This window comes from Pogona vitticeps, chromosome 6 (genome assembly GCF_051106095.1).
Source record: "Pogona vitticeps strain Pit_001003342236 chromosome 6, PviZW2.1, whole genome shotgun sequence".
In the NCBI taxonomy this organism is placed as follows: Eukaryota; Metazoa; Chordata; class Lepidosauria; order Squamata; family Agamidae; genus Pogona; species Pogona vitticeps.
In genome coordinates, this window is record NC_135788.1 from 89,214,334 (window position 1) to 89,229,304 (window position 14,971).

The 14,971-nt window shown below is 41.9% G+C and overlaps 1 protein-coding gene across 3 annotated transcripts in view; it reads left to right on the plus strand.

Moving 5' to 3' along the window:
* Positions 1 to 14,971, plus strand: part of ACLY (ATP citrate lyase) — an 82,892-nt gene that overhangs the window by 45,267 nt on the left and 22,654 nt on the right. For 2 of the 3 annotated variants that reach the window (XM_073004168.2, XM_073004169.2), the window contains exons 11-15: positions 1,898 to 2,015; positions 4,817 to 4,971; positions 5,875 to 5,965; positions 7,644 to 7,673; positions 12,273 to 12,414. In XM_073004168.2, coding sequence (XP_072860269.2) covers positions 1,898 to 2,015; positions 4,817 to 4,971; positions 5,875 to 5,965; positions 7,644 to 7,673; positions 12,273 to 12,414 — 536 coding nt within the window. The remainder of the gene's footprint in view (positions 1 to 1,897; positions 2,016 to 4,816; positions 4,972 to 5,874; positions 5,966 to 7,643; positions 7,674 to 12,272; positions 12,415 to 14,971) is intronic. The other variant, XM_073004170.2, reaches the window with a different exon arrangement.

The following is a 14,971-nucleotide window of genomic DNA, read 5'->3' on the forward strand; positions in this document are numbered from 1 at the left end:
TATGGTGTTAAAAAGACTCTCATCCTCTTTGGGTTCTTCCAAGCCAACAGTCAAATTTGAGGGAAGAGTCATGAAAATCTTTTGACTGTTTCCAGTTCAAAATTTTAAAAATTTATCCGGAAAGAATTCAAAAAAGGCTGTGTAGTTCATGAAGTTTTAAAATTCTAACCAGTTTTACTGCACTATCCATGGAGGGGTGGTGATCAGCCTGAAGAAGTGAGATTTACTCATGAAAGCTTGCAATTTGTATGATTTTTTTAGTGGTTCAATAAAAGTATCACCTTAGTCTTGCATTAGGGACGTGGTGGCGCTGCGAGTTAAACCACAGAAGTCTCTGTGCTGCAAGGTCAAAGACCAGCAGTCGTAAGATCGAATCCACGCGACGGAGTGAACTCCCGTTGCTTGTCCCAGCTCCTGCCAACCTAGCAGTTCGAAAGCATGTAAAAATGTGAGTAGATAAATAGGTACCACCTCGGTGGGAAGGTAACGGCGTTCCATGTCTAGTCGCGCTGGCCACGTGACCACGGAAACTGTCTTTGGACAAACGCTGGCTCTATGGCTTGGAAACAGGGATGAGCACTGCCCCCTAGAGTCGGAGATGACTGAACAAATTGTCAAGGGGAACTTTTAACTTTACATTAGTCTTGCATTAAACATTTTTATATATGAATTCCATGAGCATAAGAGCAGGGTGGCTTTGATTTAAATTTAAAAATCTGATTTTTAAATGATTTGAATAAAAATGATTTTTTACATTTAAATTGTGATTTGAATAATGATTTAAATCAATTAGATTTTTAAAAATCATTGATTTTTATCCACCCTGCATAAGAGTAGGCCAGAAGGAAAGCATTCAGTATTATGCACAATAGATATACAATTTTCGTTCAATTTCTTGGGAAGGGTAAAAATCAAAGAGACTCTAATATGCATCTATTTGCCAGTTTAGGTAGGAGTGTTGATTTAGACAATGAAGTGTTAAAAAACCAGGTGGGAAAGTACTTGTCTAGCTCAGCCAGCTCTCTTCCTTAGAACTTTGAGGAAGCAGAATGGTGATAATTCTCGGCCTAATTACATGGTTAGAGGCTATGGGCTACCTGTAAGTGTGGTTGGACTTTCAACCTTATCAACTCCAACCAGCTTGGCCAATAGGGGTTGCACAAGTAGTAGTTTAACAACAGCTGGAGGACAAGAAGCTGCTTCAACCCTGCTATAAAAATAGATTCCCTGGATTAAAATAGAATAGTTGACTTCTGGACAATAGAGACTTTATGTCTTTCAAATACCCAGGTTTTCAGTGGAGATTCTCTTTTTCTAAGGGCATGACACTTCTACCAATAAGGGTACTGTCACAATTATAGCCTCTGACAGCAGCCACCTTAGAATTAACATTCTGGAAGACTTCTGAGACTCCTGTTTATGCATCTTATCAGCACAGAACTGCAGTTTCTAAAGTTCCAGTGGAGTCCTAGAAGGAAGCAGATCCTGGCAGCTAAAACAAATTTTAAGTTTATCTTTTAGGCAGACTCTTAGAGGGAAGCAATAGTGAAATACAATGGGCAGAATGGAAGATGATTGAACATTTAGAGGTTTGTGCAAAGCCTAGAAATGCATTAACATTTAAATAGCTGCTTTTACATTAAACAGGAGAACAAGCAAACTGATGTGCTTAATAATCTAAAAATAGCATTTTGAAAGCAATGTTGAAAAGGTACTTCCAAGAAAAATTTTTTAGAAGGTTAGATAAATTAGCTTGCATGTCCTCCTGCCTAACACAAAGGTAATGATTTTTAATGTGCTAATGATTTTTATTTGCAAGCTCTCTCGCACTCTCTCTCCATGTGTCTGTGAGAGAGATAGTGGGAGGGATTTGTTATTCTTTCTTTCTTTTTTGCAGGGCATTGTTAGGGCCATTAAGGATTATCAAGGCCCTCTGAAAGAGCATGAGGTGAGGATCTTTGTGAGAAGAGGAGGGCCTAACTACCAGGAAGGCTTGCGTGTCATGGGGGAAGTAGGTAAGGAGATTCCCAGTCATTTTTCAAACTCTGTTCTCTCCTCCACTTCTCTCAGAGAGTGGCAGATGGCTGTGTGGCATTCACTGTGGCCTCTGTGGCTTCCCATCTGTCTTCCAGCAGGACTGATGTAAAGAGCTTTCCATTGTGCACCTAGCCCCACCACCCATCTCTAGGTTGCATCCTCACATGTGAGCCCAGATATGGACTTGGATCTCTTAAACTTTTGTGCCATTGTGAACTGCAAGAAATACTGTGTCAGAGTGTTAATCTTGAGTACCTCAGGCAAATGTGAGAAACCAGTTGAAGGGCTTAAGTGGGGACCCACTGCCAAAGCTTCTGACTCAGACTGGGAAGGAAAGAGGAATGTTGCCTTCCATGTTGTTAAATCATTGAACCCTCCAAAGCTTTCTTGTTTCAAAATATTACCAACTCTTGGTAACCAGGAATTCAGTGCCTGGTTGATTCTCCTTTATCCATCTTCTAGGGCAGTGGTCCCCAACCGTGGGCCTCCAGATGTTCTTGGACTTCAACTCCCAGAAATCCTGGCCAGCAGAGGTGGTGGTGAAGGCTTCTGGGAGACGGAGCCCAAGAACATCTGAAGGCCCAAGGTTGGAGACCACTGTTCTAGTGGACATCTTGTTTGTCTATTTGTATCTGGGCCTGGATTTGGGTCTAGGCTCAGCCATCTTGACAAGCTGGATCACAAAGAGAAATGAGAGCATCTCCGATCAAGGTATGTTAGGGCACTGGTTCTTAACCTTTGTTACTCAGATGTTTTTGGACTGCAACTCCCAGAAGCCTTCACCATCAGCTCTGCTGGCTGAGGTTTCTGGGAGTTGCAGTTCAAAAACACCTGAGTAACAAAGGTTAAGAACCACTGTGTTAGGGTATATCATGGTGAGTCTGTTTCGCAACACTTTAGGTAGAGAATTCCCACAATAAGAGAAGAAAGGTTGAGTACAGGACTACACAACACAAAAACCATTTTGGGTGATAGATTACAACTAATCACCTCCATAACCCATTTGGATATCTTTGAACAGAATGATGATCTTCTTCCCAGGCCTTGTTACATCTATATCACAGGTACCCAGACTTTTTTACATTATGCCCCCATTTTAATTTTTGAGAAAGTCTTATGCCTTCCCATCTGTTCTTTACCATCATCCAGCCTCCTTTTAACAACACATTTCTTTTGTAATTTAAAATTAGGAGTAAATGTAAATACTTAGTAAATTCTTTTAAAGTAATAATTGCATGCTCTCAAGTCGATTCTAACTTATGACAATCCTTTCCAGGGTTTTTGAGGTACAGAGTACTCAGAAGTGGTTTACCATTGCCTTTCTCTGGGTTTGCTGTGGGACTCCATAGCTGCCCAAGGCTATACAGTGGGGCCCCGCTTGGCAATTACCTTATTAGACGAGGAAATCGCTTAACGATAAGTATTTTGTGATCGCTATAGCGATCGCAAAACAATGTTTTAATAGGAAAAAAATCGCTTCACAACGATCGGTTCCCTGCTTCAGGAACTGATTCTTTGCTTTACGACATCAAAACAGCTGATCGTCAGGTTTCAAAATGGCCGCCCGCTGTGTTTAGGAAGGCTTTTTCGCAAGACAGGCACCAGAAAATGGCTGCCCTATGGAGGATCTTCACTGGACGCTTTGGTATTTCGCCCACTGAACCAGTTTTCAACGCATTTCAATGGGTTTTTTTTACTTTCGCTTAACGATGATTTTGTTCTACAGCGATTTTGCTGGAATGGATTATCCTTGTCAAGCAAGGCACCACTGTACAGGCTGGCTCTTCTCCCAGCAGGCACAATGTAGGATTGAATCCCCAACCTCTCTCTCTCTGGGCAACTGTCTGAGCCATTCGGCCAGCTATGTTAATTTTTCCATTGATCACACAATGTAATAAGAAATGTGAATCAGCCGAGAGTCCTTGCACCCTTCAATGTGTAGTTTCCCCCCTCCAGCAAGAAGGCTTCTTCTTTTAAAAATAGAGAATCTTTTGCATCAGTGCAGAAGTGTGAATTGATGCAGAAAGGGAAGATGAGCTGAGTGCATACACGCACATGCAGACACACACACACAAAAAACAAAGCTGTGCTTTGATGAAGCACCTTTGCCCTCACCTCTTTCCTTGTGAGGGAGGATGAGACATAAACAGACAAAAGCAGTGCCAGAACATATTAATAGGAAGCAAAGTCTCTTTTACAGGACACTTTTTTTTTCATAGCCCTCCTTTGTGGTCAAGACTTCTGGGTTTTGTTTTTGTTTTACAGCTTAAAAAAGGAGCTTGTTTCTGTGGTGAGGGTTTTTTAAGGTAACATAACTAGATTGAGGTAGGAAGCCCTTTTTACTGCTTGTTAGGTAGTTCTTTGTTAATGGCACCACCTGCAGGGCTATAAATAGAAGTGCAAGCAAACAGGAGAAAAAGGTTTTCTCCTGTTTTCTGTGTGACCATTTAAACTGCACAGACCTGGATTTCCTGATGCAACTTCACTGTGAGTGAATGCGATTAAATTTGCATTTTCCGTGTTGTGTAGTGGTACCCTCAAACACAACCTTGAGATTTCTTAATTCCCCCAGTAGTCAAAATTGTGTTGCATGTATGGTGTGGAAGAAACTTCTGATAGCAGACTGATCAGTTAAGATGATGGAGAATGTTTGCTTGTCTAGTGAGCAAAGCCAAGGTAGATGATATCATTAATCTGCATCAATGTCATGTGAAACACTATTTCCCCATCAGATTTTCATACTGAGCCTGATCTGCTTCTGCTTTTCTTTTGCATATAGGAAAAACTACTGGCATTCCCATTCACGTTTTTGGTACAGAGACCCACATGACTGCCATTGTTGGCATGGCTCTGGGTCACCGGCCAATCCCAAACCAGCCTCCTACTGCAGCCCACACAGCAAACTTTCTCCTTAACGCCAGTGGTAGCTCCTCGGTAAGTCCCAATGGAAGCTTAATGCAATGTTAGCCTTCCTTGTAGAAGATGCCAAGGAGAAGAACCCTGGCCTAATAGTTTTTTCAAACATGATTAATGTTCCATACTTCAAGGACAGAATGCACAATTTGCATGCAGAAGGTCCCTCTGGCAAGGGCGAGGAAAAATTCCCATCTGAAACCCCTTAAGACTACCACCAGCTAGTTCCAGCTAATGGTATGACTCTGTATAAGACAGCTTTCTGTGCTATCATGTTGAAGACTTTGCCCTCATGTGATCTTTTTGTCTGTAGTCTGAAAGGATACAACCCCAAAATTATGACAACTTTTAGGAAAACAAAAACTTTGGTTTGTAGGAGAGAAGGGCGAACCAATCACTCTGGACCTTTTGGTGCTCTGGGTAACTGGCTTCTACCTTCTCATTACAAAGTCAAGCAGAATAAGCAAATATGTGTAGAATTGCTTAACCCACATTTATTTATTTATTTATCTATTTAAAATATTTTTTATCCCACCTTTCTCCTTAAAAAGGACCCAAGGTGGCTTAATGAATTGAAAGCACAATATTAAAAGCTAGAACAGTTAATTCTTCAAACATTTTAAATGAATTAATAGCATTATATTTAAAAGGTTAGCTTAAAAGCATTCCTAAAACCATTGCCCTATTGCTTGCAAATGTTAAAGTTTTAAAAGCACGCCTGTCCTTGGTATAGCTTTTTTGAATTTGCAAAGGGTGTGAGCAGTGCAATACTCTGGCATTTGCTCCTAGGCAATGTGAATATGCCAGTAGAATTCTGACCAGCCTTGGAAGGGTACAAATGAACACAATCCTGCAGCAAACTGACCCCGGTGCTGTGCCAGTGAGTTCCGAACGCCATTCTTTGGTCTCTCTGTTCCCCTTCAGACCCCAGCACCGAGCAGGACGGCGTCTTTTTCCGAGTGTCGACCAGATGAGCTGGCTCCGGCTAAGAAGGCAAAGCAGGCAGCACCCACAGGTAAGCTCCTGTTTTTCTGACCATTTTGACGGTTTTGCGGTGCTGCTTTTTCACTCCTGCAAATTCTCCCTTTGCAGTTGTTGCTGGAGCACTTGTTTTCCCGGTTCCGACCCTCTTCCTTGCACCCTCTTCCCCAACCCCTTCAGGTGAAGTAGGCGAATGAAGATCCCTGCCTGCTCTTGTGTTCTTCCCTTCCTGCTGCCGAAGTCTTGAGGAGATTTTGCATTGCCTCAAAAAGACAGAGGTGTACTGTTTTTGAAGAATCCTTTTCAAACCACTTGCATGTGCCATAGAATCCCTGTATGTTATAGATTTTATAGTTTTGACAAGCATTCTTTAGCATCTTCTCAGCTTGCACAGTGGGCTGGCCTAGATCAATTGCGCCTTTCTTTGCCCTGTGCACACTGAGGAGACATCCTTGCATTCCGTGTCCCTTCAGTGTTGAATGTAACAATGAATCAAGGAAGACTTCTTCTTATCTCAGCCCCGTCGTTCACTGAAGTAAGCATGCCTCATCTTGCACTTCGCTGTGCCCTTTTAGCCTGTTGCTTGATGTCTAAGATATCCAAATTGGCTGTCATACCACTTCTGGTGCCTGGAGTTCTAAACATTTTGTCCTAGGTAGAAACTGCCTCTAGTTATCCCTGCTGCAGGATCCTGACCCTTCCTTAAACCTTATTCTCTCCTCACACCACGAGTCTTCCATGTTTAGGGCTGTGGGATATCCCACAGTGTAATGACCCCAATTTATTAGTATTTTGAAAAGGGAGGTCATTGTGGAACAAGCTGTCCATGACGGATCAGCAAAGAGAGCTGGGTGTGCTGGTGGACCATTCGATGAAAGTGTTAACCCAGTGTGCAGCGGCAGTGAAGAAGGCCAGTTCCATGCTAGGTATCATTAAAAAGCGGATTGAAAATAAAACAGCCATCATTATAATGCCATTGTACAAAACGCTTTTAAGTCTGCACCTGAAGTATTGTATACAGTTCTGGTCACCACACCTCAAAAAAGACATAGTGAAACTGGAAAAGGTGCAGAAGAGAGTGACTAAAATGATGACTAGGCTGGGGCACGTCCCTTATGAGGAAAGGCTACAACATTTGTGGCTCTTTAGTCTAGAGGAAAGACAGCTGAGGGGGGACATGATTAAGACATATAAATTGATGCAGGGGATGGATAAAGTGGATAGAGGGAAGTACTTTCCCTCTCATGCAATACCAGAACCAGGGGACAGCCACTCAGATTGAGTGTTGGGAGAGTGAAAACAGACAAAGTATTTCTTTATCCAGTGTGTTTTTAGTCTGTGGAACTCCTTGCCACGGGATGTGGTGATGGCATCTGGCCTAGATGCCTTTAAAAGGGGATTGAACAGATTTCTGGAGGAAAAGTCCATTGCAGGTTACAAGCCATTATGGGGATGTGTAATATCCAGGCTCAAAAGGAAGGTATATCAAAATGCCAGATGCAGAGGAGTAGTATCAGGAGACAGGTATCTAGTTGTCTCATGTGCTCTCAGAGGCATCTGGTTGGGCCGCTGTGAGATACAAGGAGCTGGACTAGATGGACCCTTGGCCTGATCCAGCAGGACTCTTCTTATGTTCTTATGTAATGTGAGCCAAGCCCCCAAGTTGGGCAGACATGTTGGATTTCTTGCAATGGTGATTCTCTTTTTAACAGATGCCTCCCCATCTTCGAGACCTGTTCAAGGTAGGACCCCACCACTAGCTAAGTGTGCCCAGCTTTGCTATCAGCTGCTTATATCCTTCTTTTTAATGGGTGTTCTTTGTGTTTGGGGGTTTGTTTTGGGGTTTTCTTTTTTGGTTGGCTCGTTTGTTTCTGCTCTTTAACTCTTTTTGCACAAAACCCCCGCAGTGTTGCTTGGTTTATCCCCTTCCCCTTGTCTCCCAGTTATGTGGCTTTTTAAGGTACCCCTCTTCTCTTTGCCCAATCTATCTGTTTTCTTTGAAAATGTAAATATGACAGTAAAAGGCCTGCCCCACTAGCAACAATTGCCTCCAATGCCTTTGCCATTTCTCCCTGATCCCAGAGTGATACACTTCCCTCACAATCTTTATTGACACTCAGGGTATTAGACAGAGTTTGTTGCCACTCTGCTAGGCATTCAGTGCTTTCACCATGCAAAAGCAGGAGTAATAATAATAATGATAATGATAATGATAATGATAATGATAATGATAATGATAATGATAATAATATACCCTATCTGTGGCCTGTATTCATTGCAGAAACAGAGGGTGCTGGTGGTCAAGAGCCAGTTTAAGTGACATAGCGCTATGGCACATGTAGCCAGTTGCCCATCTCACACTGCAATAGGGGCTGTATGTTATTTTCTGTGGCCAGAATCTTGTTACATACTTATACTGGTATAGGTCTAGTGGCATAAATGTCAGAGTTAAGACACACATCCTTCTCCAGATTAATAATATTAAGGTAGGCTTGGAACCACCGTCCCTAACTAACAGGTATATTATGGGATTTGTAGACTGTGTGGGGAAAAATGCCAAATAAGGCAAGGGAACTCCAAACTGACAAAAATTACACTTTTGTAGAATCAGTATTATCTGCTTTACTGGGGTCAACAGTGAGAATCTATATGCTATTCTCTCTTAACCACACTTTTTATTTCAGAACTAATGGTCTAATCAATAATATTAGTTCCATGACCCAGGCTACCTATTTGTAAATTTAATACCAACTAATTAATTTTCTGATACCCAGTGTGGTGTAATGGATCCAGTGACAGACTGTAGGCTTGGACTCAAATCCCCACTCAGCCATGGAAGTCCAATTGGGGTGTGGATTTTGTAAAATCACTCTTTAAATATCTCTCTTACCTTGTAAGCCCTATTAGGGTCACTATAAGTTTCCAACTGGACATCACATAACAGTTAATTTTCAGACTTAATAATCCAAGCTCTGTATAGAAGTTTTCCTTCCTTCTTCATGTTTCCAAAACACAACCAGATACAAGTATTTGTACCTTCCCTTAGGCACACTGAACAAGTTACCCCTACAGTTGATCCAGTTTGGGCCCCTGATTCAGAGTGAACCAAGGCCCACAAAGCTACTCTAGCAAGTAGTTAGGATACATAGGCTAAAATCCTGTTGCTTAGCATAGTAAGTTGCACTAGTACAGGACCATGAGTTAGTGAGGGTTTGGTACGTCAACTCCTCTAAATTCCATTTATTCAAATAGGCTTACTCTAGTTGGTATCCTATTCTGAAGTGACTCGTAACCAGAGCAGGCCCATTTGAATCAATGAAAAGTGATTCACCAAATTCCACTGATTCAGTGGGCCTACTCTAGTGTGACATGCTACATTACACAGCAGGATTTTAGCCAAAGGGTGGAGAGTGTGATGTGAATTCAAGCAAATACAAGTGAGAGCGCCTTATCAAGTCTTGTTAGTAACAGTGAGGAAGAATCAGTACTACAGTTGTGTTCTCCTCTCTCTACTCATAGAGAAAGAAATCCTCATGCTCATTCAGCAACACTGACTCTGCACAGAGCTTTTGCCTGTTGGCTGTGCTGCTAGCTCAGCTTTCTGGGAGATGTCATCCAGAAATATTTCAAGTGCCAAGGATAAGACCTCTGTGGGTGCCTTCTCTCATCAAAGAGGAATATAGACATACATTCACAGCATAAATAATTATTTTAAGGGAACAGAAAGTGTGTTAGCGTTGCTTTTAAAACAGCTAAATAGGTGCTTTTTCTCCTATTGGGGAAAAATAACAATTTTTATGTTACTGTGTTAATTTTAACATAGCTACAAGCTATGCTGTAGATCACCTTTCTAATCATCAGTCCTTGTGTTCATAGTAACTGACTTGGACACAGCTGAGGAACTGTCTCTCCTTCTAGCCCAACTTATCCTACTCCAATACCCTTCAGATGTGTTGGGCTTTAGCTCCCAACATTCTCAGCCAGAGTGACCACTGCATGATGCGAGTTCTAATTCGGCACATTTGGAAAGCCACAGGGCGGGATTGTATGCTCTTCAGCCCTGCTTTGTTGGTGGTGCAATTTCAGATGTGGCAGTGTGGAGTGTGTGAGTGTGGAAACTGCTTTTTTTGTGATGTGGATCAGCAGACTGGGGCTGGTGAAACTTAGTGGGAGGAAGCTTTGGCAAGGAATCCTGGTGGGAAACGCATCAAAGTGTTAGCACTGGACATGGAATAGCTGCCATTCAAACCAATTTGACATAATGACTGTGGTCAAGCACAACCCAGGGAATAGAAGGACCAGCCTTAACTGCTTAGTGTGTGCAGGTGGTTGCTTGTGATGGTGAACAGCAATGGTGCAAAAGCTTATTTATTTATTTATTTATTTATTTATTTATTTATTTATTTATTTATTTATTTATTTATTTATTTATTTATTTATTTATTTATTTATTTATTTATTTATTTATTTATTTAATTTATACCCCGCCTATCTGGCCCACCGGACCACTCTAGGCGGCTTCCAAATATAAAATCAAATAATAAAACATAGACAAATACATAATAATCAAACAAGAACAGCAGTAAAAATAAAAAGGAAAAGTAAGGAAAAATCAAGAGTTGGCTGGAGGGAAGTCCTGAATAAACAGCCATGTTTTTAATTGGGTTTTAAAGGTGCCCAGCGTGGGGGCCGTGCGAATTGCCGGAGGAAGATTGTTCCAGAGGCGAGCAGCCACTGCAGAGAAGGCCCGGTTTCGTGTCTTCTCCTTCCGGGCCTCTCTCGGCGTCAGGCTCCTCAGCCTCACCTCCTGACATGCGCGAGTGATCTGGGTAGACCTTGGTGGGAGGAGGCGTTCCGCCAAATATCGAGGTCCTAAACCGTTTAGGGCCTTATAAGTAAGCATTAAAACTTTGAAGTTGACACGGAAACAGATGGGCAGCCAATGCAATGCGGCCAGCATTGGAGAGATGTGTTGATATTTTCTCACTCCTGTAAGGAGCCTGGCCGCCGCATTCTGCACCACCTGAAGTTTCCGTGTCAGCCTCAAAGGTAGCCCCACGTAGAGCGCGTTACAGTGGTCTAATCTTGAGATTACGAGCGCATGCACCAAGGTAGTGAGTGCCCCCATGTCGAGATAGGGTCGCAGCCGGGCAATCCGCCAAAGATGGAAAAATGCGGTGTGGACTACCGCTTACTTCGCATATTTTTCTTTTCCCACCTCACTTGGTTTGAGAAGTAAAACAAATTACAGAAATATAAAAGCCTTATCTTGAGTGTTCCTCAGAGAGCAGGGATCCACCCACTGGTCCACTATGACTGTTGGCATCCTCATCCTGCCGGAGCAGAGAAGATTACTGTATAGTGAGGGAGCCTGCTAATCCCAAGTGATACAGGGCCCTGATTGCACGATCCTTGTCTCCCTCTCCATGCAGTTTTTAATTGTGTGTGTGAACAGCTCAGAATGTCCAGCTCTCTGTGTGTTTGTCCTGGGGATAAGAAAAGTTAACTTTTGGGGGACTAAAGCTTGACCATGCTAGCTAAAGTACTCTGGAAGATATAAAGCAGGGGGGGGAAATAACAACCCTAACCGTGAGTTCATCTTCTATCCACTTGTCGTTATAGCTGGCCCCAAAGGATAATAGCAATGTATAATTCCCCTAACCCGTACCATTTCATATTTCATGCCTTTTTCGAAAACAAAGAGGTTAATGGAGCTGTAGCATTTCAACAGCAGCCTATTTCTGTGGTGGTTGGCTTCTTGCATGTTTTGTCTGGCGTTTTTAGCGTTAGGTTTTCACTAAAAGGGAAATCTGATGGAAGAAAGGGTAAGGTACTGGGAAGTCTGAATGCCATTTTAACAAAAAATAAAACAAACAAACAAACAAAACCCCAGAGCCAGTTCAGATGATGCTCGAAAATGAACATAATGTCCGTGGACGCTCCAACAGTATGCTCTCTTGGGTGTTTGCTTTTGTAGTTTGTTTAAACCAGAATTTCCTGTATCATCCAAATTAATCTAAAACAATCCACAATAGAAATACCAAAGGCAAGCAATGAGGGGGAAGTATGAATAAATACAGTATTCATTCAGAATGCTGTTTACAGTTTTAAGAATCCTCTTCCCCGTGTCTCTGAGGTATGGGGAAGAGGAGTTTGGCTAATAACCTGATTACTTTAGGCTGCTTCATCTCCAGTGCTCTGTTTCATTTGAATGGCTGTTGCAGTGGCTCCCTCCTATAATATAGAGAAAACACGTTGCCATCTCAAGTCCTCTCTCTCTGTGTGTGTGTGTATGTGTTAAACATTTGGGGGTTGGGGTTGTCTTCTCTTTCCCTGTGCAGGCAAAGCCACAACTTTGTTCAGCCGTCACACCAAGGCAATTGTTTGGGGGATGCAGACTCGGGCTGTGCAAGGCATGCTGGATTTTGACTACGTTTGCTCCAGGGATGAACCTTCCGTGGCAGCCATGGTGTATCCATTCACGTATGTTTATAGGATCATTCTTGTGGCTGTCTCTGATACATCTTTTGCTGCTATCACATCCCTTTCTGCCAGGTTTGAGGGGTAGGACCTGAAAATTGGGAAGTTCCTTTTTTTGGAATACATTTCCCAGAACCCCACTAACCAGAAGGGCCAGTGGCTCTTCTGGCTGGGGATTGTGGGAACTGCAGTCCAAAAAGAAGCTTTCCCAAACTCAAGAAACATTTCCAAAATCATGCTGGAACAAGCAGCATTCTGAAAAGCAATCCTTGCACACAGAAGACCGGTATGTCAAAGAGAAGGATTTTAGTCTTGCCCTTCTTCTGACAAGCTTGTTTTACAGCAGAAAACAGAAGAGGGATGGTGGGAATGACTGTAAGAAACAAGAATAGAATTATTGCAATTTCAGATATCCTATTTTTTTTCCTTTGTCAGTTTGATTTCCCTCTCTATCCAATTCCTTCCTTACATTTCTGCATCATCTAAGTCAGTTTTCCTGCCTATGACAAGTTTGTTTATTTGTTTATTTATTTTAGAATATTTTTGCCCCATTTAATTACTGCTGGGCGTTATGCCTGACACTGATTCCTCTGCAGAGCTCCCTGCCATATCTCAGAGGATGGGAGCATCTACAGGAGATTCCACACTCCTCCTTACAGGCTAGTCAGCCGACTACCCTCCTTGTTTTCTGTTTGCCTCTGTCTGGGAAACTTCACCACAGCCATTCTTGCCACTGCTGGTCCATAATTCCCTCCATCTTGTTGGCTTTTTGATATAATAAATAATATATAACCTCTAACTTGCGGAGTCTTCACACAGCAGCTGGAAGCATAATCATAAAAAGAACACTTTGTAGAGTAAAAACTGATATTGTCCCTTATATGTGTTTGTGCCAGGAATTTGTAGTAAAGACCATTCAAAGGCTTTCAATGGAGAATTTAAAAAATCACCAAAAATTAACAACGACTCGGAACAACACCAAATTAAGTTTGCATAGGGTTCAGGAGGTGGGCTAACGATTGCAAGCATTTAAAACAGGTTTCTAACAGTTTAAGACACTTTTACAGGAGCGAAAAAGGGACATCGTTAAGTGAAATTCCCCCATAGAGAACATCGTTAAACGATGGGGGAAATTCCTCAAAGAAACCCATCGCTGTGTGGATTCATCGTTGTATGAAGCAATCGTTGTGCGAGGCACCACTGTGTGTGTATATATAAAAGATTTTTATCCTGCCCTTCTAGACAATGTCTACTAAATAATGCTTTCCAATTAGAAACATCTGTAAAATATAACCTAACTCATAGCATTTAGACATCTGTTATTTGTCATACATGTTCTTGACTCAGTGACAAAAAAATTTCTCTAGTAAATAACTAACTCTCTCATCCTTATACTATTATATTTCTAAGCCTTGTCTGGCCCTATCAGATCTTGTCAGTTACAGTACATCTTTAATCCTGTCAGCCCTGTCAGCCACTATTATATATTTTAGTCCCTGTCTGACCAATCACATGTTTGTCCCTGTCATTGACTGATAGACTTCTGACTGACGCTGACCTTATATATCTGCCTAGCTGACTCCAGACATGTTTGATTGGCTAGAATGTTATGCTATGAAAATACAACATTCTGGTCATTCCTAATAAAGACATTTAAACATACATATGAACATATGCATACTGTATCGTATAATTATATATACTAACACATCTGTCCTCTATTTTCTTGCAGTAATTCCACTGTTTCTTACAGTCACTCCCTCCCTCTTCTGTTTCTTGCTGTAAAACAAGTTTGTCACGAGAAAGCTCAGGCTAAAGTCCTTCTCCTTGACATACTGGTCTTCTATGTGCCAATATTGTTTTTCCTTGCACAGGATTTTATTTTTAATGGGAGGACCATTTGGTCATGTGAACCCCTCTACCTTTGGTCTGAAATTTCACCCTAATATTAACTGTTGGTGTGTGAATTAGGCCTAAGATAGAGTTAAGAAAATGTATCTTAATTCCATTTTGTTTATATACTGCCCAGTAGTGCAATATGCACTCTTTGAGTGGTTAACAACCAAATCCCTTTCATCCGGTGCTGCATGAGTAGCTCAGCAAATGTTGCCCTAGGCAGATGCACTGTTGTAGAGCCAGTTCTGTTATGTTTGGAAACAATACAGCATTGTTCTCCATATGCAGTTGGGTTTGTAAGTATATCTGCACTACTCATTATTGCATTGAGCTGCCATAGTGTCGTCCTGGAATGCTCAGATTTGTAGTTTGGTGAGGTGCTTAGAATTCTCTCCCTGAAAACTCTAGGGCACTAGCTTCAACTACAGCACCAGATTCCAATTACCTCCCTGAACTTCAGATCCCAGTATTCTGGAGGATGGAGCCATGGCAGTTAGTGGAATCAAATTGTTGCAATAATAATGCAGTATTGATACACTCTGACTGAAATCCTGTCTGTGCAGTTATGCCGCTTAAGGCTGATGGTGTCATCAACCCTGGAGACTTTTTTGAAAATAAACATTTCCAGACTCCAAATCTCCTAAGCCTCGTGTGGAATTCTTTT